This window comes from Poecilia mexicana, unplaced genomic scaffold (assembly GCF_051168715.1).
Source record: "Poecilia mexicana isolate PSO_F unplaced genomic scaffold, ASM5116871v1 scaffold_13, whole genome shotgun sequence".
NCBI lineage: Eukaryota > Metazoa > Chordata > Actinopteri > Cyprinodontiformes > Poeciliidae > Poecilia > Poecilia mexicana.
Window position 1 is genome coordinate 15,744,563 of NW_028263382.1, and position 27,570 is coordinate 15,772,132.

Sequence of the window (27,570 nt, forward strand, 5' to 3'; positions counted from 1 at the left end):
GCAAAAAGGGCCCAGCTTTTCAGATGTTGATCTTATAAGTAAGTATTTTTATTTTTTAGCTGTGTAGACACATTCTTTGCTACAAATGATCGAGCATACACTTTTCCATTTTAGGCAATGAAATGTTGGTTTTCATATTTAAAAAATGATTTTTTTTATTTGCATTTTCTAATATAAAAAAGCCTTAGATGGTTAAATAATAAATTTGTCATTTTTTAAAATTCAATTAATCATCAGGGTTATTGATGGAATAATCACTTACTAAGATAATTGTCAGTTGCAGCCCTGTTTAACATTGTTTAAGAGTACAATTTTATGTGCACTCTCAATTGGTTTTGGGGATCTAAATATGTGTCTCAAATGTATGTGATGTACATTGAACATCATCTGCATGCTTTCATTAAGCGGTAGTAGGTCATCAGTAATATTTTACTTTGTACTCCCCTAATCCATTATTGTGCTAACGAACCAGAGGAAGTTCTGACACACTCGTTGCGTATTCTAAAAAGTCACTTGAAATGAAGATAAGGTCACACATGAAGATAAGGTCACACATTTTTCAACACTTTCTCCAGGGTGAAGTCGAGAGTGTTGAATTGTCCAAAATGATATGTGTCAGAAGACACCGAGTGACAAATGGCGAGTGGGAATGTTAAATCGTCAGTTACAAGAAGTAACAGGATAGAATGTGTGGCTCAGAAACTGTTTACCTAAAGGACGGACTCGTATATTTCTGAGGCTTTGACAGGTACGATGGTTCACACAGACTATAAGTCAAACTTCCTGCCGTTGATTCAACAGATGTCATTTGGCAAGGGACAGACTGCTAATATTTAGAGAAGTCGGTAGGTGTTGCATAATTTGGAAAAAGTAACTTTACTTTTTCTATGTAAATAGTTTCTTAGAAAAGAAAACAAAAGCAAGTCATAGGTCATAGACCAGATCCGGTCTGCAGCTGCTGTAGGTTAGAAAAAAAAAGAAGGTTTTTGTAAACAAAGGAAGAGCTAGTGTTGTTATTATTGTCTCATCCAGAGATAAATGCGTCAGACTGTGTTGATACAGCACAATTTGTTTACTATGTTCATGTAGAAGGACATGCAAGTGCTGCTGTGTGTCATTAACCTGCTTCTAAGCTGCTGACAGGCTCCCAGTAATCCCAGCCCTACTGGCCTCTATTCTGTCGTTGGTCGACCTGCCTTCTCTTGCACGCTATCTGGAGTCTATCTTAGCGGTATTTCAATAAAAATGGACACGATCCATTCTTTCTTAGCTACAGCTCACAATATTTCCGTGTCAAGTAGAGATGCACCACGTTTTACTAAAAAGAGGAACAACTCCAACAGGGACATGATAAATTTTGACATTTTATTACGGGCTTTATTATCTGGTACCGTCAATTTTTGTAGTACAAGTCCACTTATCATCATCATCTGTCAACAAACGATGAGTACTTCCTTAAGAGTAGACACCCTTCTATGTGTACAGCAATCAAGCAGGCAGTTTATTTAACTTTATAGTTTTTTTGTTTTTTTTTAAACTTATAATACAGCATACATGCTGCTTTGTGATTGTGGATATTATGCAAATTATTTTGTATACTAATTGAGTAGCCAAAAAAACTTAGTCAGCAAAAACTGATCTGGCTGGACTTCCTCCTCGGCATATTGAACAAACAAACCCGGAGTGGGAAATGACAAATTAATGAACATTATGGTGTGCACAAATTCTTGCTACAAGAAATACTATAGTCATAGAATCTAGTGCTGGCCATCTGAATACCAGCCATTTACTGTATGGTTGAAAGTTGAAACTCAACTTTTGGGATTCAGACTGACCTTGGGCTCGTAATTTATTCTGTCAGTCCTTTTTTCCCCCCCTTCTGTCCTTTCTGCTACCCTTATTCTTTTCTTCCTTCTGTCCTCATGTCCTACCCCCCCTCGCTGTCTGTTTCCTTGCCTGTTCTTTGTTCCTTATTTGTTTCTTTTTTTTTCTGTCCCTTCTCCTTTGTCTCCCACCATCTTTGCATCCCTCTCTTTTTTGTGCCCTTATTTTCTTGCTTCCCTGTACATCTGTCTGTCCTTTTTTCCTGTCGGTTTCTGCTTTTTCATTTCTGACTTCTGCAGAAATGGCTCTCTTGCATTACACATATTTTATATTTTAAAACCAAGGTTAAGGTTTCAGGTCTCTGCAAATACAGGATTTACCTATAAGATGTGTTGGAGCCTCACTGACGGTCTCAGGTTGTTATGGATATTTAAAGCCTGTTATGTTTGTGTTTTGTGGATGCTCAGTCTCCACACAACTGAAACTTATTGTCTTTCAGACAACCCTTGAAGTTTAGGAGTTGCCGATTCAGCAGGAAATAATATTATATACTTCAGCTTTAAAACGTAAATCATGTTAAAATCCTGCCCTCCGCACAATGGCATCAGGCTGCAGAAATTTAGCTGTGAAACATGCCAGTGTCGAGATTATTCACAGGCAAGGAAGTTGAAGTGTTTTCTTCTCTATCTAACTTAATCTTCCCCATGCTGTCAATCATTTACTCTTCTGTAGATGAGCCAACGTGTTGGACGGTTGCTGCTGGTATACCAGCAATATGTTGCAGTGTTTGCACACCAACGTTTGCTCAATGCTGTCTTTAAATAGTGAATAGATGAACTTGAAAGTTGCTGGTAGCTTTTATTCTGTGGCAGGCAGCAAAGACAACATACGTCACAGTCAGTCCTGCGCATCAGATCGCCATGGCAACTAGTTATTTGGATAGAGTGTGATAGCATATTATTTACTCAGAACTGAACAGACAAGAGATGTCCTAGACTGTCCCATCGCTACGCGGGACAGACCCGTTTGTGGATTACGTCAGGTGTAGCTCCCTCTGTTTTCCTCTCACTATATGTGGTGACAGCCCCCCTTAGGTTTTTTTTACCTCTAGACATACAATTGTCATTTAGCTGATTTGGATTTTTTTGTGTTTTTACGACGTCTCACACCATTCAGAAGAGGCACATCATGCAAGTGTGTGAAGATGTGTGCTTGAGTGTAGGCGGGTTAGTTTGGTCCACGTGTCTGAATATTATTTTCTAGTAGAAACAGATAGTTGGTATCTCTATGAGCTGCTTTTCTTCCCCCTGATACGTCGGCTAAAGTTATTTCTTGGTTTTTCTGCATGCTGAACAAATGTTGGACTCATTCTATCTGGACTCTGATCCAGTACCGCATGACATTCTGGGGATGTACGCAGAGGAAAGACTGCACAACCTCTCACAGCCCAGCTAAGTAAGGCTGGTGGGATCAACTAACTAACTCAATTTGGTTACCTAGCAACAACTTATTGAGTGAGCACCTACATACTCTGGGATACTTCACTCCTCGGACATCCACATGTACTCAATGCGGTCCATCAGACTCATCCCCACAGAGGTCAGTTTTTACAACCTCGCATACTCCATGCACTGAGTCTCATGGGAAACTGCTTGGCAGGAAATGGCGTTCACATCGAGCAGTTTTGTATGCATCACCGAACTGATAATATTGAGAGCCAGTGCAACCAATGGCAAAGATGCATATTGTGACTGCCTATCTGTGCAACAGCAACAGGTGTGCAGCGGTAGCCCTGATGGAGAAGAAACTGGACCAGGCCCCCAACTAGTTCAAATCTGCTAGTATCCTTTTGCATTGTGGGAAATTAAGGAATTTGTCATGAGAAATGCGGGAAATCGGTACGCTTGATTATAAAACATCAACTGTCCACGGACAGTGCACACAAGGTCTGCACATTTCAGAAAGTATGTCTGAGTATGGGAGCAGTTTCCATACATAGTGTGAATGTACCCCATAAAAGATTAAAAATAAAAAAATATTGAGGTGGAGTGAAGGGAGAAAATGAGTTCAACGGTTCAAGAGGAAATTGTGGATAAAAGAGGAAAGGTTACGTCACCAGTTTGGAAGTATTTTTGATGTTTAAAACAGAAAACTAATGAATAGTTATTGACAGACTGATTTGAAGCTCTAATGTTGTGCCTTGTTTTTCAGCCGTATCACCCAGCCCTAATTTGACTTCTCTATTTACTTCAATGTCCTCTTTCAATTGGCTGGTTTTTTGGCACAGACCCATTTTTTAAGATACTGTGTATTTTGTCAGAGTGGAGATCAGGGATCAGGGAAATCCTGTAGAAAGTCTTCTAAACTAGTTTTGTGTGTTTGGGATCGTTATCCTTGTATCCCTTGTTTTGACCACCTGACTCAAATTGTCGCCTGCAGATGAAAGGAAATAGTTTAAATGAATTTGGCAATTTGAATGAATAATGGACAACCAAATACCTTTTTTTTTTTTTTTTTTGCCACAGTGGCAAGAAGTACCTTTGGAGGCGTCAAGGTGAAGATTTTAAAACAAGATCAATGTAACTGTTACCAAGCCTGTTGGTAGCATCATGCCAAGGATTTGTTTTGGTTCCTGTAGCCATGATGAATTGTATGAAGAGGGTGAAATACTGAAGATGGAGGACAACATTTTTTTTTAGTAATTTCTTGTTTTAAAATGATTGAAATTGTTAAAATATGCTTCCTGTAGAGGAGCATTTGATTAACACATTGAAAGTCCGTAATTAATGACTTTGATGTCCAGGAAACAGGCAGGCAAACTTCTGACCATATCTTTGATTTGTCTGCCATTCCTGCTCATTTTCGGAACAGATAATCAGAACAGGATCCAGTCTCGCTGCGAAACAAACCGATCAAAACCCAGACATCTTTGTTTGGACAAAGCTACGTGTGCAGAAGACATTCTCTCCACTGGGGCAGATGTTTTCCACAATTTGTACAATACCCTTGAAGGGAAACTCACACAATGAGCCGGGGTAATGTCACTGTTACTGTTCTGCGGTCTCTCAGGAGCCCCCTGATCACTCTTCCTCACTTCCCCTTCCTGTCTCTATGGGAAGTTGACCTTGACGGTCCCCACATGGCCTCATCTTCTTCATGTCTTTTTTTTTTTTTCCTGGAAATAGTGGCACCAAGCAGAACTGGGAGGGATGAGGGTGTCAGAGTGTGTAAATTCTGCATGCTTTTCATGTTTTTCTGTCCTCGCCCATCTATTTTTGGCAGAAGCTTGTGTTTTGGGGCATCCCCGTTAGCCCTGCTTGATTAAGTCATTAAAGTCATCCACCCATTCCTAAGTGGCAGAGCAAAGCTCCTGTCACACACCATCACCGTTCACTCTGCTGGAGCTATTGTCCAGTGCTCAGCAGTTACGCAACAGTTGTGTTCGCAGGCAAAGGTCGTGGCATTGGCTGGCTAACCTGCTGGAACTCAGACAAAACCTTTGCACTTAGGCCAATTATCTCCTCAGTTCTTGTTCACCCAACCAGTGGCAGGCAACGGGTCTTTGTGCTAATGCATAACACGTCTTCATGTTGGTGAACAACGACTCGCACTCCTCTCCTGAATGTTTTATCTGGGCTGTTATACACCGGCAACAGAGATGTGTTGGCATGGTGTTGTAAAACTATTAGATTTGAATCTAAAGTGGTGCTCATGAGTTTGCATACCCTGGCTGTTCCTAATGTTTCTAAATGTTTGACAGTTTTTTTGGAAAAGGTGAATATTATATAAACTTTCCAAAGGTTTATAGAACTTTGAGGTTTTGGGTTGTAATTAGTTGCGTGTGTGCGTGTGTGTGTGTGTGTGTGTGTGTGTGTGTGTGAGTGAGAGAGTGAGTCAGAAATCTGAGTTCCAGGGCTCCAGACAGATCCCTGCATGTTTCATTCAATTCCACACTGACGCCGATTGTTTAAGAACCACTAGGGAAAGCAAGAAATCTTTTTTACAAAGCATCTGCAAGAGAAGGTAGTTCAAGTTTACAATGGAGGAAAAGATAATCGGTTGTTTTCAAACTTGAATTAAGAAGTGGAAAAAGAGGGATCATGTTGAAACCAAGCCAAGGTCAGGTAGGTTTGTAAAACTTTCGGCCACACCTGCCAGGAAAGGTGTTCAGGATGCAGAAAAACCCAGAAATGACTTTAGCCAGTTCATAGAGGCAAGTCTAAACACTTGATGAGACCAAAATTGATGCTATGTAGCCACAATCACCAATGCTACATTTGGAGAGAAGTCTAAAAGGGGAATGGTGAAAAGCTTCTGTAAAACCCAGAGGTGGGTTGCTTATTGTCTGGGGATTTATGAGTTATAATGGCTCGGGGAGCTTAGTCTAAACCAGGTTTTAGGAGCCTTTTCAATTGAAAGAGCCACTTCTGCTTCTGCTGCTACCAAATGAAATTTGTCTAGAGCCACAGAAAACGTTATGTAAACAAACGCGTACCAAAATTACCTTTGGTAGTAAACTAAAATTAAAAATTTATTTCCATTTAAAATTTTTACTGCAAAATGAATAATCAAAAAATAAGTCAGCTGAATGAGTCCCCCCCCCCCCATTACTGTGGAAAATAAAAAATATAACACCTAGTTTGAAAATAAAAATTATTTAAATTGTCAGTATTTTAAAAACCTTGTAGCATTTATGCGCTTCATTTATTTAGTTAATCTATGCAGATACTGCACAAAGCCATACTGAAGAACTTCTCAACACACTTATTATTGCCTTTATAATTACTAAAGATTTGTTACAGATAAAAAGAAAAAAAAGATTTGCAAACTCTTGGTAATGTGAATACAGCATGTTATCAGAAATTATATTAAAGGTGGAAATACACAGTAGTAAGAATAAGATTGTGTTTTAACTTGAGGTTCATTTTGATAGTTGTCAATCTGGCTTAAAAATATTCATACTATGGCTTCACTCAACTACTAAACTAAGAAATAGTTTGTATTATTCTTATGCTATTAAAAAAAATAGTTAGGTTTTGCCTGTGTATGTAAACATGTGAACTCAACTAAAGCGTTTCAGAAGAAGGTAGGTGTACTGTGTGGTAAATTCCTCCTCACTCTTCATCCCTCCATCTCTGTCTTGTCTGTTTCTCCAGGTGGCTATAAAAATAGTGGATAAGACCCAGCTGGACGACGAGAACCTGAAAAAGATCTTCAGAGAGGTGCAAATCATGAAGTTGCTGAAGCACCCCCACATCATCCGCCTCTACCAGGTACACACAGCTCCAAACACACTCAGCTACCATCTTATAGCTCAGACCTGCGGTCTGGCAGCAGAACCCCAGCTGCCCCAAACGTAACACTCCTGAGGTTTTATCAGTGGACTTTGTCATCGCCGCTATATTTCACCTCCTAAACCTCAGACGTTTAAAAACCTCCCAGTGTTTTTCCCCCTCATAACTTGATCCGGGAGTTCTCAAACACAGATTGAACACCACAGTGCACGGCAGGTCTTTTTCTATTTTAAATCTCTTGTTTATATGCCAAACTGTGCTTACTCATACTTGTTGTGTAACCGGTGAACCGCCCATCACTGGATGTTGGGCTGTCAGACGGTCCGTCTGTCCCTCTGGTTCTGATGCGTTTTGTATCTTTAGGTGATGGAGACAGAAAAGATGATCTATCTGGTAACGGAGTACGCCAGTGGGGGAGAGATATTCGGTAAGGGATTTCCAGCCTCTTAACGTTGATTGGTTTTGTTATTGTCTTTCCCCATGACTGTTTTCATCTTCCTTTTCTTTATATTCTTAGCATTTCTTTCGTGAAGATGCAGTTGTTTGGTTTAAACATATTTTTTTATATTAATAAAACCTCTAAGCTCTTAATAAATGTAGTAGTTAATCAGGGTTGACTCAAGTTGAATAAACACAAAAAAGGTGAAATTGCGCCTTCTCAATTCCCGGCGGTACATTTCACAACCTAAAAGTATTAGAATGCAACTTCCCATTAACTGTAATTTATAATCCATTGCTGTGATGTCTTGTAATTAAAAAAAAAAAAAAAAAAAATACGGGGATCTCCTGAGATTAAGCATGCATTCACACCAGCCCAGATTAGTCTGATTTACTCAAACTCTAGTGTTTATCTAGAAAGTCTGGTTTGTTTGGGAAGCTGTGAATATGCAATCAATCTCTGATGCAAACCAAAAATAAAAAAATTGTGCTCTTCAAAAAAAAAATTTAATTCAGTTTCAGCTGAACTCTGATTCAGCTGAAACGAACTCTGGTGTGGTTCAGATGTATATGTGAAAGCCAAGCAGACTGCTCCAAAACCAGAACACAGACTACAGCACAGGGCATTCTGCTAAAATTCAACCAAAACAAACGCACGAGTCTAGAACTAGCGGAATAAGTTTTACATTTTGTGAAGAAGGAATTTGCACTCAGCTTCTTATTCATAAGTTTTTGTGTCGTTTCCTTCAGTTGTTCTTTTTTCAGTGCTACTATAGGCGAGGCGGTGAACAGATTTTTCAAAGGATTTACTTTGCTTGACACGGTGCAGTGTGAAAGTGAACCGCACCAACTGAAAATATAACAAGTGTTGCAATGCTGGTCCCAAATAGAACCGAGTCTACCAGACTGTCCGGTGTGAAAACACCCTAATTTACTCGTTTAACCAGTTTTATCTGCATTAACGTCTTTTTCTTTAGTGCTTTTATCAGACTTGGAAACCACATTTTTGGCATTTATCCTTATTTATTAAAGCAAAAATCCTATTTTCACTCTGGTAAAAATATGTACACCGTACAGTGATGTAACCTTCATAGATTGATGCAAGGTGTCAATTCCTTTCTTTAAATCTGTGATGAGATATTTCCTTCTTTGCATTCTGGTAACAGACCTCTCTTAGTTGTTGATGATCATGTAACAAAGTGCATGGATTTGTGTGATTTGGAGTAGGGTATTACGGTCCTGATGCATAAAGCCTATGAGCTGAAACGCTCTGTTCTCGTATTTTATTTATTTGCTCTACTTTTTCCACGACGGCAACAAATGAGTTGTCCTTATGGTGCAAAATGCCCTAACTCTTCCTTGTTCTTAAAGACCACCTGGTGGCCCACGGGCGCATGGCAGAAAAGGACGCCAGGAAGAAGTTTAAGCAGATTGTGGCAGCGGTCCACTTCTGTCACTGCCGCAACATCGTCCACAGAGACTTGAAGGCTGAGAATCTGTTACTGGACCACAACCTAAACATTAAAATCGCAGGTTTGTGCATTTCTGCAAAGGGGTTTGTTTGGCAGGCGCATGTTGGCATGTTCTTTTGGATACTTTTCCTGTTTTTATGAAGTCCCTATTTTACAGTACAGTGCTATAATTTTTATTGTTCCCTGTGCAATCAGATTTTGGCTTCAGCAACATATTTTCCCGAGGCCAGCTGCTGAAGACGTGGTGTGGCAGCCCTCCCTATGCTGCTCCAGAGCTTTTTGAGGGTAAAGAGTACGACGGACCCAAAGTAGATATATGGGTAAGAGCATGAACTAAAATCTAATGTAAAAATCCAGAATCGATTGATTGTGCTCGCACTTACTTTGTCTTTGTCCTGCACAGAGCTTAGGTGTGGTGTTATATGTGCTGGTGTGTGGCGCCTTACCCTTTGATGGCAGCACTCTCCAAAACTTGCGAGCGCGTGTCCTCAGTGGAAAGTTCCGCATCCCCTTCTTCATGTCCACAGGTAGGGATTTATTTCCACCTGGTGACTGAACAAATGTATAAATAAACGCAAACACACACACAATGTTTGTTTTAACAGTAAAAGCACATCACAATATACAATGTCCACCCAAACAACCCAACAATGAGCCTAAAACTACAAGGTTTAGAGGAGTCCAGTCCTCCTGAGCAACTTTTAGACGCACACCTGAATCAAATGAATCGTTACCAGTTCTCTGCAGAGCTGAATGGCGCATGATGAGGAATTTTAGCCATTTGATCCAGGTGTGTTGGAGAGGAGATGCACCTAAAAATTGTTCCCCAGCTCTGCTCCTCAGAGCCTTCTGTCCTCGTGTTTTGCATGTTTCCCCACTCCAGCACAGCTGATTCAAATGATTGCAGAAGCTGTTTAATAGCCCGTTCATCTAAGCCAGGTGTCCAGCAGCAAGGAAACCCCTAAAAACTTCAAAGTGCTTTACGCCATGAAAAAAAGAATACAGTCACCAATTATGAAACAAGCAATAAACATTGCGTTCAAATAAGTTGATCAATGTTTTACTTACTACTAATCAAAGGCAAATCTAAACAGGTAGTCTAGTCAAAGTCCAGACAAATAAACTTCAATATCTGTTCACAGATGCTCTGATTGAGGTTGGGCCATTTGCAGAGAAAATGACAGAAATTTTAGTTTTTCGGCGTAAGACCGGCAGAGACTTTCCCAATATGACTTAATTTTAGGGAAAGATACAAATGATTGACTTGGAGAGGCTAAAAACCAATGAATTCCACCCTTTGACTTATCCTCTAGGTGGCTTACCAGTCATTCAATAATTCTGGAGTCGGTGTGTGTTTTGGTTTCAGCCTCTCTTGTCTCACATCGGATGGACTCTGTTTGTTTGGTTGTGTCATTACAGACTGTGAGTACTTAATTAGACACATGTTAGTTCTGGAGCCCAGCAGACGGTTGAGTATGGAGCAGATCTGTAAGAACAAGTGGATGAGACAAGGAGACCCAGACCCAGACTTCGACAGGGTGAGACGCTTTTATTAAATATGGAACAAAAACATGTTGCACTCAGTGTTTTCTTCCGGACCATATAAACAACCGTCACCGATGATTAAACAATGTTTTGTCGTAACCCAAAAAAATGTTTCCTTGATCCTTCTCTGGAAGAAGCTAATTAGCTTTGCGCTGCCCGCCTCTCCTTTCAGTTGATAGCGGAGTGTGAGCAGGTGAAGACGGAGAGAGAGATAGAGCTAATCAATGAGCAGGTGCTGATGGCCATGTCTGAGATGGGCTTGGACCGAGAGCGCACAATTCAGGTTGGACGCAACTCGCTTACGTTGATGCATCTGGGTTTGTAGCACCGATTTCTGACAGCTAATGCTTGCGCCCTGTTGGTTTATTCCAGTCCCTGCAAACGGATGCATACGATCACTACAGTGCCATCTACAGCCTGCTCGCGGAACGCCTCAAGAAACACAAGACGCTGCGTGTCGCACCGCCCCCGCCACGTTCCATTAGCTATCCTCTAAACGCCGTTCAGGTGAACCATTTTCTGCCTCTCCGTTTGTGTTTTTAAATGCTGATCGCTCGTGATTGCACTCATCTTCCATTCCAGAGGAAACCCAACGGCAACTTCAACGGCTGTTTTAATACTTCTCTAATTCAGGCATTTGATTCTTCTTCCTCTCAAAATGCGTCGATTCACAAACAGATTTAGTGATAGAATCTGAGTATCATAACACCTTTCCTTTTAGAAATGTTAATCTGCCTTTATGGAGACAATGATGGAGACATGCATTAATATTAAGGACAAGAGAGGAATCCTGCAGATTTTTTTTATTTTGATTATGAAACCACTTTATTGACCACTTTATTGAAAATCTAATGTCAGAATTATGAATGTATTTTCTAATTATTCTGTATAAAATCTTCAATCTAATGAGCTGTTTTGTGAAAGTGAACATAGAGTATGCAAGTCTCTAGTTTTACAAAAGTTAACGTTTCATTTTTATGAATAAAATGTATATTATGGTTTGACTAGAATATTGAAAGTGAATTAATTAGTAGTACCAAACAGACTGGAGAAGAACCACAATTTTTTTTTTGTCTTTTATTCATGGATATTTTGTTACTTATTAATTTTTGATGATAAATATGTGTTGTTTCATCTTGGAAGATAAAAGTTCCAAAATGAGGTATTTTGGATTCCCACAGAATATTCCTTCTGTGTGGACACAGAAGGAATATTTCTCTCATCTTTCAGATTTTTTTATTTAAGCAGAAATGGGCTATTTTTATCCTCAAATGTTTCTATGGAAGGCATCAGGGTTTCCATGACTTTGATGGGTTAATCTTATGGTAGTCATATGTTTCCACTGAATGGAGTCCATAGGTTTTAACCCACATCTGTCAATCTCACTGCTCTAAGTAGATTGCGGTGAGTGCTGCACAATGCTCCACATAACCTGTGTGTGTGTGTGTGTGTGTGTGTGTGTGTGTGTGTGTGTGTGTGTGTGTGTGTGTCCGTGTGTCCATGCCCAGCAGACAGACCAACAAGGTAATCCTGTTGGCATGACCGTGCCCCATGTTCAGCTCATCAACCCAGAGAACCAAATTGTGGAGGTGAGTCAACTTTGAGTTGAGTGGGTTGTTGTCAACATATCTTTGTGAAGGAATCTGAAAGAAGTCAGAGATGAGCTACTTTCACTTTTTTTTTTCTCAAAGTCGGACCTGAAGAACTATCGACTTCCTGTCGAGAATTTCTGCTGCTGTTACTTTTGTTTACTATGTCTGTGTTGACTCAGACCCTCCTCTCAGACTGTTATCGGTCACAATCACACACACATGCACACGCAGACATAACACAGAGAAGGTCTGACTCACACGCGCTAAACCAAGAGTGTCAAATTACTGCATTGCAGCAGAGATTTTAATGAAAGACTCGAAGAGGTTTTATATAATTCTAGTGGAATTCATCTGAGTCTGTTTTTGTAGTTTACTTGAGCCACTTGAAGTACAAGCGTGGATTCCTAATATTTAACTGTGTGTGTGTGTGTTTAGACTGATGGTAGCATGGCCCTGGACAGTGATGAAGGGGAGGAGCCGTCTCCAGAGGCGATGGCTCGCTACCTTTCAATGAGGCGGCACACTGTGGGGGTACCAGACCAAAGGTAACGGGTCAACTTTTCTCTCTGATTTTGTTTTCAACCTGTTTCTCTTGTTTGTTTAAAACTTAATACTAAAACTGATATGTAAAAGTTCCGATACCCCTTGAACTTTGTCCCGTTACAACCACAGACTCCTGTGCAGTTCATGTGCGGTATAACCTGTAAAAGGGAAAGGTTATGTCTCATTTTACCAACTTGTTTTACAAAGAAAAATCTGAAAAGTGTGGCATGCCACCTTTTGAGCCACCCTTACTTGGATGCATCCAAATGAAGCTGTTAAAGAACTATAATGGTTTGGGCTGGATCAAAGAACCACCCAGTCAAAGTCCAGACCTAAATCCCTGAGATTAAAAGAGATTTTGGTTTCTTGATGTGTGTCAGACTTTTCAGGTATGAGTTTGTATAGTTAAAAAAAACCAACCCATCCCCCCTCATCCCCCCCCCCCAAAAAAAAAAAAACTTCACAATTTTACTAATTTTTTATTACATTGATGTCTTGACACAATGCATTGGAAGAAATGTGGTGAAATGAAAGGTGTGTGAATATTTTAATGGGATATCATATCTTTTAGAGTTTTTCTACCACTGTTTTTTTAGATAATACTGATTGAAATGAACAAAATAAATGAAATTGAAAAACCTTCAACTGTTCATTGAGTCTAATAGAAAAAAAAAAACTGTGAAAGTCTTGGAAAGCGAGTGTGTTTCTGGACACATGGGGGCAGTTTGGGTTAGTGGGATGGAAACGTAAACATCTGCTGACTAATGTCTGATGATGAACCTGCTTCCATCACAGGACAGAGATGCAGGAAGAACTCCAAAAGCTTCCACCAGGTTTCCCTCGTGGTGTGATCCCTCAACCCACCTTTCCCCAACTTACCCCCACTATGGCCCAAATGCACACTCTCATGCCCACACAGAGCTTGCAGCCTACACAGCAGCTGGAGTACAAGGTACCGTCACCGGGGTTATGCCGGATTGTTTTCGTTTTATGTGCGGGAACCATCATGATTTATTCTCCCTGTGCGACCGCCGATGCCGCAGGAGCAATCGCTGCTGCAGCCGCCTACCCTGCAGCTGCTCAACGGCATGGGGCCCCTGGGCCGAAGAGCTTCCGATGGCGGGGCCAACATCCAGCTGCATGCTCAGCTCCTGAAGAGGCCCCGAGGGCCCTCGCCGCTCGTCACCAGCCCGGTGAGGGTCCGGATCTCTCCGCGTTGTGTGTTTGTCTGCCCGTGTGCCCACGTTGCTTTGACCAGTGAACTCTTTGCCCCTCTCAGCATCCTAACACTGCTGTAGCTCCGGTGGATGAGGAGGGTTCAGATGGAGAGCCAGACCAAGAGGCAGTGCAGAGGTAACCCATGGTGACGGGTTTTTGTGCTAATGGTTTTTGTTATAGAGCTGCTGTCTGAACAGGGAAGTGCTGAAATCTCATGGGGAAAAGTTAGAGATACTGGATCCTTGTTAAAACAAGAATTTAGACCATTTGGAAAACATATCTCGTCTCAGTTTTAGTTAAAGATGAAATAGCTGCATAGAAATGGCTTAAAATATTGCATCCAATCTTCTTTAGGCTTTAAGGCCCCAACATACTTCATCAAAGTGCCAAAAAAGTCTCTCACTGACATGGACGCGCAAAGAAAATTGCATCATTTTATTCGCAGAGAGGCATTAACCTGCCGAACTAAACGTCGTGGTTCATGGTGTCTGCAGAAAGGTTTGCCGTTATTTCCATGATGTTTAACAGGATGGAGGGGAACCCTGGTGGGTAGTTGCGTGACGTTTACTAAAGTGGGAGAAATGTCACCCAGGTGGGCTGTGACTGAAAGATGTTTGCAAACTGCGTGCCGACTTTGGATGAAGTATGTTGGAGCCTTAATTATAAAGCAATTTGTGGGATGCTAGGCTGAAAAGTGCGCTAAGGTGTTTCAGCTGCTCCTCTTCAGACCGCAGCTTCTATTCTCCTTGCCGGTGTCCTGGGTTGCTGGGAGTGAGTGCCTTCAGGCTGCTCTGCTTCTTTTCCCCCTCGGGAGGTGGCCACTGTGCTGTGGTGCTTATCCCATCTTTTCCTCTTTCTCCATCGCGCAAGTGCCTTCTGCCGCCGTCCCGAAGCGATTCTGCCATCCGTTCTCTCAAACTCTCTGAGCCAGAGCTTCTTTATCTTTCTCATCTGCGTAAGTGCCAAATGACTCTGTGGACTTCTTTCACCCTTTCTCACACAGCTTTGCTAACTCCTGACGCTTGCCAAAGCAGCGACCGCCTAAAAGAACAAATAGCAACCAGCCCAATCCTTTAATTGGAAGCTGGGTGGTTGTTTGACTCCCATGAAGCCTTAACATCCATCTGTGGTGTCATTTTATTTGATGTTTTCTGATTGGCTAAGATGATATGAATGATGGCACCTATTGGCAGAGGAGGGAAGGGCAGGGCCTTCCCCCGCCCCCATCCCTGTTAGCCAATGAGGACAGAGAGCTGATCAGCGCTGCTTCCTGTCTCCCACCCTCACCCCGTCCTCCTCCCCCCTTCCTGCGGCCCAGGTACCTGGCGAACCGCTCCAAGCGGCACACGACGCACGTGCTCCCAAGCACATCGCATGGCGAGCCCTCGACAGAGTCACAGCGGCCCCAGGGCCCCCGCCAGAGGGCCGGCTGGGTGCCTGACACATACGCCCGGTGAGGGGACACGCCCACTCTGAGCTGAATACACACCAACACACTCCCACGCACAGAGCACTCTGGTTTTTCACGCAGTCACGTGGATGAGAGAAGCATCAGGTGAAGGATGTTCCTTCCAGGCAGGGCCATAGATACAGATGCTCCCGTCACAGCTGTGTTGTTGTAAAGGTCGGACCTGCGCTGCTGATTTTTTTTACCTGATTCTGAACTTTGTAGCCTTCTGGCTGCTAGCAGACGCTAATTATTTAAATTGGCAGTAGAAGCGATATTTTATAATAGAACAGATGTTCTATGTTATCATAAAATGAGTACAAACTTCACATTTTTCATCACAAACTGTAGAGAGCAGTCTGTTTTCTATGCATTAGGGCTGGAACTAACAATTATTTTAGTAAATGATTCTTCTGACAATTAATAGAAATAAAAAATGTTCACACTGCAGATTTTTCATTTAACTCAGTGGTTCTTAACCTTTTTTGAGCTACTGAACCCATCAGTTTCATATGTGCATTCACTGAACCCTTCTGTAGTGATAAATAAAATATGATTTTTTCCCCCCAAATTAAAGATCACTAAGTCTTCTTAAAAGGTAGAGTCTCTGAGAACAGTTCTTCAAAATATAGTCAGTGTTTTCAGCAAAGTTGAGTTGACTGTCCAGGAACGACCCAAGGTATTTAAAATTTGCCACAGTTTCAACAGGTTGGCCATCGAGAGAAACTAGAACCACTTTAAGGTCTTGTAACCAAGAAATCATTACTGTTTAAACTTTACCTTTAATAACATAAAGTTACCTAATTTTTAAAGTGCAATCAGTAATACTTTTATAACAAATTTATGTCAGTAATGATTTCTTGGTTAATGTCAAGCTGTCATAACAAAGACATTTTGAATAATGTCAACTTTGTATTAAAAGTGTCATAATTTACCGAATGACGCTTTATGACAACAGTCATAAAGCTGTTGTCATAAAGCTTTATGACAACATAAAGCTTGTCATAAACGTGTTTATGACGCGTCATGTTTATGACACGTCATGTCATAAACATGACGTGTTTATGACAGTGTCATGTCAGTCTTATTCAACCCCCTTCAAATAAAGTGTTACCCAAAATTGCAAATATATTAAATTATGCAACCAAACAGTTACATTTTTTCTTAAAATGCTGAAATAGCATTCCTGTAGTGCACATGTTTTAATCTTTTTGTGCTTAATATGTAAATATGTTTTGTGTAGTTTTGACTTAACTATAGTATAGACTCAACTTATCTGTTTGAGTCTGTATTCTCCAGTTAATGATTGTTTTATTACTAAGTTAGTTGACAATTATTTCTAGAATCAGTTTGTAACAATCAGATTAATCATCTCAGCTCTACTTCATGCACTGACTAAATGACTGTAACATAAGAACTGAAACTGAGAAGCTGAACCAGCTCATTTAAAACGACAGGCTCCACCCACTTTTCATTACACTTGCCTGAATCCCTACCAATCAGGAAACTAATGACAGTAAATAGTGAGGGGAGGCAACATAACATGGAAACCTTTAACAGAGTGGAATATTTACTTTTATTCATTTAATTATTGAATTAGAGAGGAGGCTTTTACCAGAAAACGTTTACCGTAAAAATCAACTTAAAGGATTGTTTTGAGTGAAACGTTATTTATGAAAAATAAATTTTATAAATTTATTTTTGGACACTTTTTGCTGTTTGATAGCGAAACATTTTATTAAATGACTGAACAAAAAAGATTAATAGTCATTTATGTCATTTGTGTCCTTTTGTTTTATGCAAATATGGAAACAAAACACTTTAAGCCTTTTATAATACCATAAGTTTAAACTCACTGCTCAGTTCTATTTCTTTTTGTTTCCCACCTATACTGTATTATGTGTGTAAGAGCCACAGGTTGCACTAAGTCGTCTGTAAGATTTCCAGAAGTTTCCCAAAACTCCCAGATTCAGCATATTCTGTGAAAGACATCGGTGGAAAGCTCTGAAAGATAAAAGAGCAAATTTCTGTCAAAATGAGTCTCTGCTGAAGTCTTCCTCTGACTTGAACTTGTAATGAATAGCCAGCACATCTTTCAAGAAATAGTTTGTCTTTAAATCCACATTTAAAGTCTTCTTCCCCTCAGCAAAGACATCCACAACAGAGAGTGTGTTTTTATATGATGTATACTGACCGGATATAGATTAGATTTTTTTTTTTTTTTTTTTTTTTACGCTTTCAACAAGCTGGTCATTGATTAAGCTGAAATTCTCAACAGTTTATTGGTGCATTTTTGGATACAAACCTTGTAAATAATGATAGAAAAAGTGAAAGTTTACAGTAGTTCTTCGCGTGTCCAATGTTAATCGAAAAAAAACAAAAAAACTTTCTGTTTATTATTACAAACCCTCACCGGTCACTATTTATATGACAAAGAAAATCATTTACATAAAACCTTTACCTGTTTTGTTTTTAAATCTATCATTTCTGGGAATTCCGAAGTATTTTTGCACATTTTTACTGCATTATGACAACTGGAAGCAAAGGTTGAAAGATCTGACTTGTGTGTTTCTGTGTCTCTGACTGAATGTGTCTGTGTGTGTCACTGTGCCTGTGTTATGTCGTGTCACCTTTTACGTGGGGGTGTGTGTGTGTGTGCGTGTGTGTATGCGCACATCTGTTTGTGTGTGTGTGCTCCCTGCGGCTCCCACTTTTTTTCAGATCCACCTATAAGGACTGTAACACCCTCCACCTCCCCATGGAGCGCTTCTCTCCTGTCAGACGCTTCTCTGATGGCGCCGCTTCCATCCAGGCCTTCAAGGCTCACCTGGAGAACAGCAGCCTCATTAAGCAGCTCAAGCAGGTGCGTCACTTGATTTGATGAGAGGAGGTGGGGGTCAAACTGAATTTACCAAACTAGTGAATCTTCATTTTTCTCAACGTCACTGTTTATTATAAAATGACATCATTTTTTATTGATTTCAGTTTTTCCTTCTTTTTTTTTTAATTTTTTTTACTTAGAGTGTTGCTTTGATTCTTTAATGTATGTTTGAGAAATCCTTGAATTTCCCATGGCAACCATTCAGACGTTTCAAATTAAACAAATCAGTCATTTCCACATGCACACGTCATGAGGAGTTGCAGGTAAGACATGCTGAGGCTCAGACTCTGGTTAATGGTAGGAATGGAGCAGGATCATGTTGTCACAGCAAAGCATATAAACAAAGAACCTTTGTAATCTATAGAGGCCATTTATCTAACAGGATTGCTCCTGTCTGATATTTTTGTTCTTTTCTCTGCTCCGCTCACTCTTGTGGCCTTATTGGGATCGTGACACTCAGCAGTATTTGGAAAAGATTAGATCAGGCCGAGGCTCTGACCTGGGAAAACCCGCAAGCTGCTTTCTGAGACATTACATCATCCGCAGTGAACCCGCAGTAGGATTACATCTCAGGGACATAGGCAGGGAAAGGGATAATCATCATGGTGGCAGCAGGTGCGCCATCTTTGGCCTGCACTGATGTGCTGGGATTATCATTACTCAAGTGTCCCAGGGGTTAATAGGGCTAGAGGACAGGGTTACGTTAACTCCTCCTTTAGCCAACTAGAGGGTCATGTGCTCCATATGCAGATTGTAGGGCAGAGTCAGGTTAAGACCTTGCAGAAGACTGTTTTCACGCACATACACCGCAGTTTTAAGTATCAAAATCCAGATATTAGCTTCATTTGAGTCCACAGTTGTGACTTTTACCGCGTTTCGATTAAACATTGCATATTATAAAGTGGTGCTGCCTTTAAAAAAAAAAAAAAAAAAAAAAAAAAAACTTCCCAAAATCTGCGTACAATCACAATCCCTCAAGCCAGCCTGGCAATGGTTCATCAAGGTGACAGCAAACCTTTCTGGAATCTGCACCGTCTGTTCTGGGATTAATATAAAATATTTCTCATGTCTGCGTATGAAATAGGAGTGTGAGCAGCTCCAGAAGAAGTATGCTGCCCAGCAGGATGAACGCTTCCTTGAGCACACCCAGCAGCAGCACATCCTGTACCAGCAAGAGCAACAAATCCTTCACCAGCAAATCCAGGTACCTGTTGATCACATTAAATATTCTGATTTAGTTCACAAAGTAACACCAAGATGCAGCAATAAAGCCAGAAGCTCCGTGAGGGAATAGTTCAAGCAATTTCCCACTGACTGAGCTACATCGAAACGTCTCAGCGCTACAAACAGATGGCTTTTGTTTGATAATGTAGGTTTTTTATGTACGATTTCAGAAGACATGAAGCCTAATATGTTCTGTGTTTTTTTTATTTTTTTATGTTGTAATCAGACATTTAAATATATTGAAATGTCAGTTGACAAACAATCAGATACTGGAGCATTGAATTAGAGTTGGGTAATGAATCAGTAATGTCTTGCATGTGTGTAATCAATATCAATAGAATATTCAATAATTTTGTATATATTTATATATACGTAGCTTTTTCACGGCCAGATAACCATGAGCTTACTCACTCTTTGGTTACCTAGCAACAACCTGTTGAGTAATTTGCGCAGCAGCAGTTTCTGGTTTCACCACCTCACAACCGTCTAAAAATAATAAAAACAGGTCACATCAGTTTGGCAGTATTTCAGATATTTAAAAGAAAAGTCAAGAATTATCTATCAACTGATATATGACCTTTATATCATGAATTATTTAGCCATGTTGTCCAGCCCTGCATTGAATTCACCAAACAGTTTTTTTTTAAGTTATGACCTTTAAAGCAGGGTTAGAATATGAAACCATATTCTTAGCTTTGGACATTCAGCCCTGTTCAGTCCATCATCTTAAAATAGAAAGGCAGGACACAACAGCTAACCTGACACCATTAGTAGTGGCAGCGGTTGCTTTGGAGGAGCTGCAGAATTCAGCATTCGAATGTAGGAATTTGTCGACTATGTTGCTTTTTTGGGGCGAACAGCAAATCGAAGACGCTTTTTGAAAGAAATCTAATCAAAGTCCCATTTGTTGCTTGGACAGAAAGGACAGAAAACCAAAATGTAACTCACTGTAAGACGCTATGTAGGTGACATATTTTGTTTTGCGTTTCGCCAACAGGGTCTGTCTTTAGGCCATGGAGAGAGCCAGCCCAGTCACTTAACCCACCAGCTCCAGAGGTGAACAAACACACATTACTCATCAGCTATTGAACGGTGAACAATGATGCTGTGGTGCAGCAATATCGACTGAAGTGTTACATCACTGCTGTCTCTTCCTGGCCCGTCCTCCCTCAGGTTGCACATCCAGCCCTCCAGCCCTCCGCCAACACATCCCAGCAACCACCTCTTCAGACAGCCCAATCAGAGTTCTCCGCCTGGCTCTGCAGGCCTAATGCAAGGGCATGGTTAGTAATGGCGCTTTTTTTTTGTTGTTTTTTTTTTTTTTTTTGTGGTTTTGACACAAAAATTTGGTGTAGGTGCAGTGACTAAGCAGAAATGCTGCGATGCACTGCAGATCACTTACAAGAACCAGAGGACTGGCTGATTTAACGTTCCACTGTTCTGCTTTAACTGTCCTGTTATATTTTAGCCGTGCATCTATTATTCATGGGTAATTACCCTTTAGGCAATTACATTCTGTTTGTTTTTTAAAACATTAATTAGAAGTAGGATTAAAATGAGGTGGGATGCATCAAGGTTTTCAACTTTTTATTGTCCTTCTGTAAACACTTTCGTGTGGTAATTCTTCACATTATCATTAGTAATGCATGAGGCATGAAGGCAAAGTTTTTGCTTACTAGATAAAATTTTCAAACTGGGAAAACATGCAAGAAAACACTAGATGTTAACGCATACTCTTATGCCAATGTTGTAATTATATTCCAGTGCTATGGTTTCAGTCTTCATGAGAACATTCTGTTGCATTAAGTGGGGAGACAAATATCTCGGATAATCAAACGTTCTTCTTCAACATGCCCTGGGTATATTTCGTCTTCTTGAAATAATAATAAATAAAAAAAAACATTAAAAGCTTATTTTTATCACCATTTGCACCACTTTCCCTACTTAGTTGTCTCCAGAAACTAAGGAAAAAGATATCTGATATTTGGAAGCACTCTGTGGAAAGCCCATTCTGCTCAATAAGAACTGCTTTTTTAAAGAAATAGTCAATAAAGTAACAGAACAAAATCAGGAGTCACTTGGCTAGATGTAATTTACAGAACGTACAGGAGTGCAGCAGCACTTTCTTCTCATTGTGTTTGCTGAGTGTTCATATATAACATGGCAGAGGCTGCTGGTCTCATTTTCCTTTACTGTTAACAAGTGATTTACTCATGAAGGCTTAGCTGCAGCACTGTAATGTAACGTAGCTGTAAAGATGTTAATCTTAGGTCACAGGTGGCCCCTTCACTGAGTGTTTGTCTCTTTGCATACGGCAGGCCATTTTAACATCAAATTGCTTCAGTTGACTATCCGGACTATATTTTAATTACATTCCTGATATCTAAAACTAGGTTTTGGCTGGACACAACTACCATTTTGACAATCCTGAATGGTTATTTAAGGTATCTGCATTCACATTCTGACTAGTATGAAGAACAGCTCAAGATATCTTCAAATGCATTCTGACAAGTCAAATTCTTTTCATGATATCTTGAATTATATCACCAAGTTCATCACTTAAAGGGTCTGACATCCATAAATGCAATTCAAGATATCACAGATGTAACTATGTCTTGTCGATCAATATTCTGCTTTTCTAGAACTGACCAAACAGTTACCTGCAGGATTTTAGATATCCTTTCTCATTGACATTTCAGAGCTCATGTTGCCCCATGAGCTTGTTGTGTAGTTTTAAGATTTTAAGTTTTCTTGTGCTAAACTATGATTTTTAATCTTACTGACAATGTCAGATGAGCTCAGACGGTGCTTTTGTTCTCCCCTCTCTCAGGGGCTCAGTCATCGGTGCAGTACCAACACGGTGCTCCAGCGCTGTACCAGGGACAAAGTGGCAGCCCGCCCCCCACCGGCCTGCCTCGAGTCACTCTCCCAGCCAATCCGCAGACAGCACCCGGCCGCCCCGCCGTCCCACTGGCGCCGGGCGTACCGCAACAGCAGCAGGTATCTACTACCAACAGCCAAACCAGTCACTGAAGGTTGAGTCCAGTGTGCGGGGAGGCCTCACTCTCTGCTGCTGCTGCAGGTGACCATTCAGGTGCAGGATGTGGAGCTGGGAGGAGGGGCACAGAGACCAGGCAGCTTCCTGTCCACACCGGGCGGACACCGAGTCCTCGGGAAGCAGCTCAGCGCAGACAACGCCGAGACGCACAGGTGACCCCTCTGAACAGCCAGTCAGCGCGCCCCCTGGTGGCTACCAACATTACCCAATGGACTGTTACAGTGTCTTCTTCTGCAGCCTTACAGTTTTTTTTTTCTTTTTTTTTCTTTGAGACAGATCTGATTGTTAAAAAAAATGTAATTACTCTTTGTTCTTTTATGAATTTAATGACTTTCTTATTTTATTTTTTTCTTGGTTATTGACATTGTGGACACAGTTACTGTGTTTTTTTTTTTTTTTTTTTTTTTTTTTTAATACTTGGATTTTAACATTTGAAGCATCCATCATGTTTCTCGGAGGTTTTAAGATGTGTGTATGCGAGAATGAGCATCATGTTTGTTACCATTTTTAAAAAAAACAAAGATGCATGTAAATCTTCATCATCATTGATTGCTGAGAGATCATCAACTAACTCTCCACATCAGTGTGTCTGGGTGAGTGTTCAGATATGAGTGTGACCTAACCAGTGGATTAGATCAGTCACCTTGTGAGCCCCTTAAACTCTCTATTATTGTCAGGACCGTCTTCACTGAGAGACTGTATTGCCCAGTTAAAATGTTTGCTTTGTTTCTATACTCCTCAGTGAAAACGTGTACTCTGGCCAGACCGAAGTGTTTGCTAGGCTGTGTGTGTTGAAGTTTTATAGATTATTGTAAATGGTTTCCACTAGGCATGGGCCAGTTGCAAATCCCAAGGTCTTAAACAGATACTGTTTTAAGATGTTACTTTTTTTTTTTGTCATACTGTCCCTATGGTTTAAAAACCTATTAAAGAAATGCCAGAGAATATACCAATGTGAGTTTTCTCCTGCCACGTGGAGCAGAGAGCATCACAGCGCTGCACACTGCCAATCAACTGGCTGAAAGAAGCCAACGTCACTTTTCTCTTACTCACATGAAAGACAGATTCTGCCTGAACTAAAATCTGGTACACACCCAAACATTTAACTAGCTATTATCAGCTTTAATGCTACCAGTGTTGAATGCTGCATCCAACCAGACGGCTAAAATGGAAAACGATAGCATCATTCTTACATTGAGTAATTGAAGTCTCTTTAAAGAAAAATGGAGTAGAGAAAATTAAATGGAGTGAATTCAAAGAAAAATAAAGTAATTTAAATTAAAATTTAAAACAAAACAAAAAAAAGGTTAAGACATGAAGTGATTAAACAGTTTTTGACTTAAAAAGTGAAACGGTAAATGGCATCCACGGTTCGTTTGGAAAGTCACAAGGTTTTCACTGAGTTGACTCGGAAGCTGAGGATGAGACGTGGCTTACGTCCGACAATCAAATGTACTGAGGTGAAAATCTTGTGCACACTGCTTCAGTCACTGCAGTGGTTTGTGGTGAGGGAGTAACACAGAAATATAAAGTGATATTAAGAGATGTAGTGGAGCATAATCTGGGCCAGGGAGAGCCTGTAGATGCTAAATAAAAGTGGTTCAAAAGGTTCCCCCACCTGTCATTTTTGTTTGCACTGATTCATCACTTTTCAGGTCACTCAAAAACGCTTTACATGAGATGAGTCATTCTCATTCACGCAACCATTCAAATGCTGATGATGGCAAGCTACTGGATGATAGCCACAGCTGCTGGGACATGATTACCAAAGGATGCAAAAATAGTGCCAGTCTGCCAAATAAAAGTTGAGCCAAGCTCCTGTTGATTGCTGATAATTATCAGTATTAGATTTTTTTTTCAGCAACATTCAAGATTTTCTCCTTTTTTTGTTTTAATAAAAGCAATTAAATCATATTGTGTTGATATTGTAAAACTGGGGTATTTTTTTTATGTAAAATGCAAATTCAAAAATACTTTATTGATCCCCAAAGGGAAATTAAAGATGAACTGAAACTAAATAAGTCTAGAAATAAAAACCAATGAGAATGTGATGCTGGCCCATGCCTTGTGTCCATTCTGTGTGAAAACTTTACAATGTTGTTTGTCGCTAACCTTCCTGTTCCTTCCTTCCTGTTCAGCCGCAGCCTCGGCCGTTTCACCTCCGCCTACGACCAGGCCCATTTCAATCCGCACCTCTTCTCCGGCGACGCTGCCTCTCGGGGCGCCTCCGGAGTCGTCGGCTCCTACAACCCCTACCTGCAGGCTGCCTCCCTGAAAGTCCCCGGCCTGGAGGGCTACCAGAGCGGGGCTGTGGGGACCGGCAGCTACGGGACCCCCTCCACACTACAGCAGGCCCTGCTCTCCCCGACTCCTTTGGACTACCGCCCCCCGCAGCAGCACGTCACCCCCACCCTGCAGGGCCTCCTGTCTCCTCGGCATTCTCTAACGGGCCACGCGGACCCCAGGTTGCCACCGCAGGACTTGGCTGCCCTCCTGAAGAGACAGAACCTCCGGCAGTGCCCTGCGCCCCAAACCCCGCCCAGCGGTGCAGCACAGGAGTTTGGAGAAATGCTGCTCCTCCGTCAGCTGAGCCCGGGAGACACCCTGGAGCCCCCCGTGGCTCAGCCTGCCTCAGGGGGTCAACACTACCACCATCTCCTCCAAATACAGCCCCCAGAGGTCCAGCAGCAGCCGCAGCACGTGACGCAGGCGCCGTGTCCCAGTTTACCACACTCGGAGAGCATGGAAGAGGACGAGGCCCCTGCTGGATACCACCACCCGCATGAAGGCCTGCTGGCTAAGGCAGGAGACGCACATGAGCTCCTGGGGGCCCCCCGCGGTGGCACCCCACCTTACAACTCCCCTACACACAGGCACGGTGCTTACATAAGGAGTCCCCCTGCTTCAAGAGGTCAGACTGGTTCTTCAAAAGCGACATCTGTTCAATCAACAATTCAACTCTTAAACAAGTGGCAGTTTTCTCCTTTGTGTCAAAAATGTCTTCATATGAACTCTTCTCGTTTTAGAATCTGAGCATGTAGAGTGCCGGCCCCAAGGACAGGCCATGGAAGTGCCTGATCACAACGGGCTGAACTATCAGCGAGGCCCTCAAAGCGAAGTGTACAGATCTAGAGGGCAGCTACAGCGTCACCACACCATTCAGACCTGTGATGATGCCTATGTGAGTGAACTTCCGCTCAGATTCCTCCGGTTGCATCAGAAACAAACCAATTTGTTTGTTCTTTTTGGTGAAGTTGTGCAAAACCTCTTAAGATAAATGTGCTTCTATTTTAAGATGCATAATTTTACACTGAAACATTTTCGAAACTGTAGCCTCTTATACAGATTCATGCAGTGTTATGAAAAAATATTTAAAATTCACAAGCACCCCTGCTGCCAACCCCTATTAGGACTCCATTTACTGTCAATTAGTTTTGTCCTTTCACTTTGTCTATGTAGTTTCTAGTCCAGATATCATAGTTTTGTTTTATAGGAACTTGTTTTAACTTAATTTATTAATATTAATTAAAAAGTAGTTCCACTGGCTTATTACTTCACTCATAACATGTGAAAAATGTCTTGTTTTAAGTGTAAACAAGCTAGTGAAACTAGTACATTTCGTCAACAAAAAGGGATTACTGACTTTGAAAGCTCTGAAGCTGAAAAGTTACTTATATGTCAGTTTTGTCTGATTCCAAGTGTACTAAGATATTTTTTGCAAGTAACTAGTCAAAGATATGTGGTAAGATTTAGTCTTTTCATTATTTTAACAAGCTTGGAGCTAAAAGAGAGATGGATCTTTTCATTTCTCTTCACACAACCCATCCAGATGCTCCTGATTCCTCTCTTCAAGCTCACCAAAAGAGAAATGCAGGATTTAGGTCTGGAGACTGTGATGGTTGATTTATGAGTTGATTTGGTCTTTTTTTTTGGGGGGGGGGGGATTATTCTCTTTAAAAGCCCCATTTCCAGTCAGAATCTAAATGGATTTGATTTATAATTTGTGGAAGAGAAACAGGCCTGTAGCGTCATTGATTTTCTGACTTAAAAAAGTGAAATTTGAATAAGAGAAATGTTTTAGAAGAAAACAAACAGTAAATCACAGATGGCACAAATCTTGCCACCATTATTTCCCAAAATGTACAAAAATTTATAGTAGGCTACTGCAGTAATAGAGGGATTTATTTCATTCAAATATTAACCAGCAAATTTCTCCATATATGCAGCTCCTCACTGCAAAATTGTTTTAAAACTTGTTTTTAGGAGGGTCAACTAATGATGTTTTTTTTGTGATAAGATCTGTTTTTTTAGCAGATCATAATTTAATTAGTGCTGCATACATATTATTTTCTCACTTACGCTGAGAGAATTAGCAAAGGGATTCATGATTTGTGAGCGATGTCATGTAAATAAGTTGGCAGGAACAGTCTCCCTCTGTGTGGTTCGTTAGAAGTGCTGCGGTGCACGTCCGACTGTTTGCGGCTCGTCTTCTTTGTAAATCTCGCAGCGAGCCAACTTTACTGAAGAATGCCCGGGAGGAAGAAATTAAATATGCAAATCGAGTCAGACTTTATATGTATAATTAGCAGAAAAGAGTGAAACATAATCAGAACTTCTTCGCTCGCTAAGAAATTTGCTGCTGTTTTGTCTCTCTGACTGTATTTTCCGGCAATAGCTCACAGAATCACCTTTATGTCGTCGTTGTTTCTCGTCTGTTTGGCACCTTCTCTCTTATTAAACCTAATGGAAGCAAATCCTTAGCTTTCCTAGTTCTCCACATCAACTGTGATGGACTATTTTTGTCTTATCTATATAAGAAAAAACATGTTAAATTATCTTTCTGCTTCTTAATCTCTCGTTCCCTCTTTCTGCTCAGGATCAGGCAGATCCCATGTCTGGTATGAGCCTCTTGGCAGGAAAGGCGCTCAGCTCGGCTCGCATGTCCGACATTCTCAGCCAGACGTCTCTGACTGGAAGCCAACAGCTTCACCAGCGAGAGGAGTCAGGTCGGTAGAGGAGCAAACACTTCCAGCG

The 27,570-nt window shown here is 41.0% G+C and overlaps 1 protein-coding gene across 3 annotated transcripts in view; it reads left to right on the plus strand.

Annotated features, from left to right (window-relative positions):
- The window catches only part of sik3 (SIK family kinase 3), a 50,397-nt gene that overhangs the window by 15,470 nt on the left and 7,357 nt on the right, over positions 1 to 27,570 (plus strand). Inside the window, exons 2-24 of one of the 3 annotated variants that reach the window (XM_088011764.1) lie at positions 6,981 to 7,097; positions 7,482 to 7,545; positions 8,928 to 9,089; positions 9,224 to 9,348; positions 9,432 to 9,555; positions 10,448 to 10,566; positions 10,746 to 10,856; positions 10,946 to 11,080; positions 12,082 to 12,162; positions 12,601 to 12,710; positions 13,504 to 13,660; positions 13,752 to 13,901; positions 13,988 to 14,061; positions 15,245 to 15,379; positions 18,095 to 18,236; positions 19,339 to 19,458; positions 20,476 to 20,534; positions 20,652 to 20,761; positions 22,309 to 22,478; positions 22,561 to 22,688; positions 24,675 to 25,447; positions 25,563 to 25,717; positions 27,413 to 27,542. In XM_088011764.1, the coding sequence (XP_087867890.1) occupies positions 6,981 to 7,097; positions 7,482 to 7,545; positions 8,928 to 9,089; positions 9,224 to 9,348; positions 9,432 to 9,555; positions 10,448 to 10,566; positions 10,746 to 10,856; positions 10,946 to 11,080; positions 12,082 to 12,162; positions 12,601 to 12,710; positions 13,504 to 13,660; positions 13,752 to 13,901; positions 13,988 to 14,061; positions 15,245 to 15,379; positions 18,095 to 18,236; positions 19,339 to 19,458; positions 20,476 to 20,534; positions 20,652 to 20,761; positions 22,309 to 22,478; positions 22,561 to 22,688; positions 24,675 to 25,447; positions 25,563 to 25,717; positions 27,413 to 27,542 (3,451 nt within the window). The remainder of the gene's footprint in view (positions 1 to 6,980; positions 7,098 to 7,481; positions 7,546 to 8,927; positions 9,090 to 9,223; positions 9,349 to 9,431; positions 9,556 to 10,447; positions 10,567 to 10,745; positions 10,857 to 10,945; positions 11,081 to 12,081; positions 12,163 to 12,600; positions 12,711 to 13,503; positions 13,661 to 13,751; positions 13,902 to 13,987; positions 14,062 to 15,244; positions 15,380 to 18,094; positions 18,237 to 19,338; positions 19,459 to 20,475; positions 20,535 to 20,651; positions 20,762 to 22,308; positions 22,479 to 22,560; positions 22,689 to 24,674; positions 25,448 to 25,562; positions 25,718 to 27,412; positions 27,543 to 27,570) is intronic. The other 2 variants (XM_088011765.1, XM_088011766.1) reach the window with 2 other exon arrangements.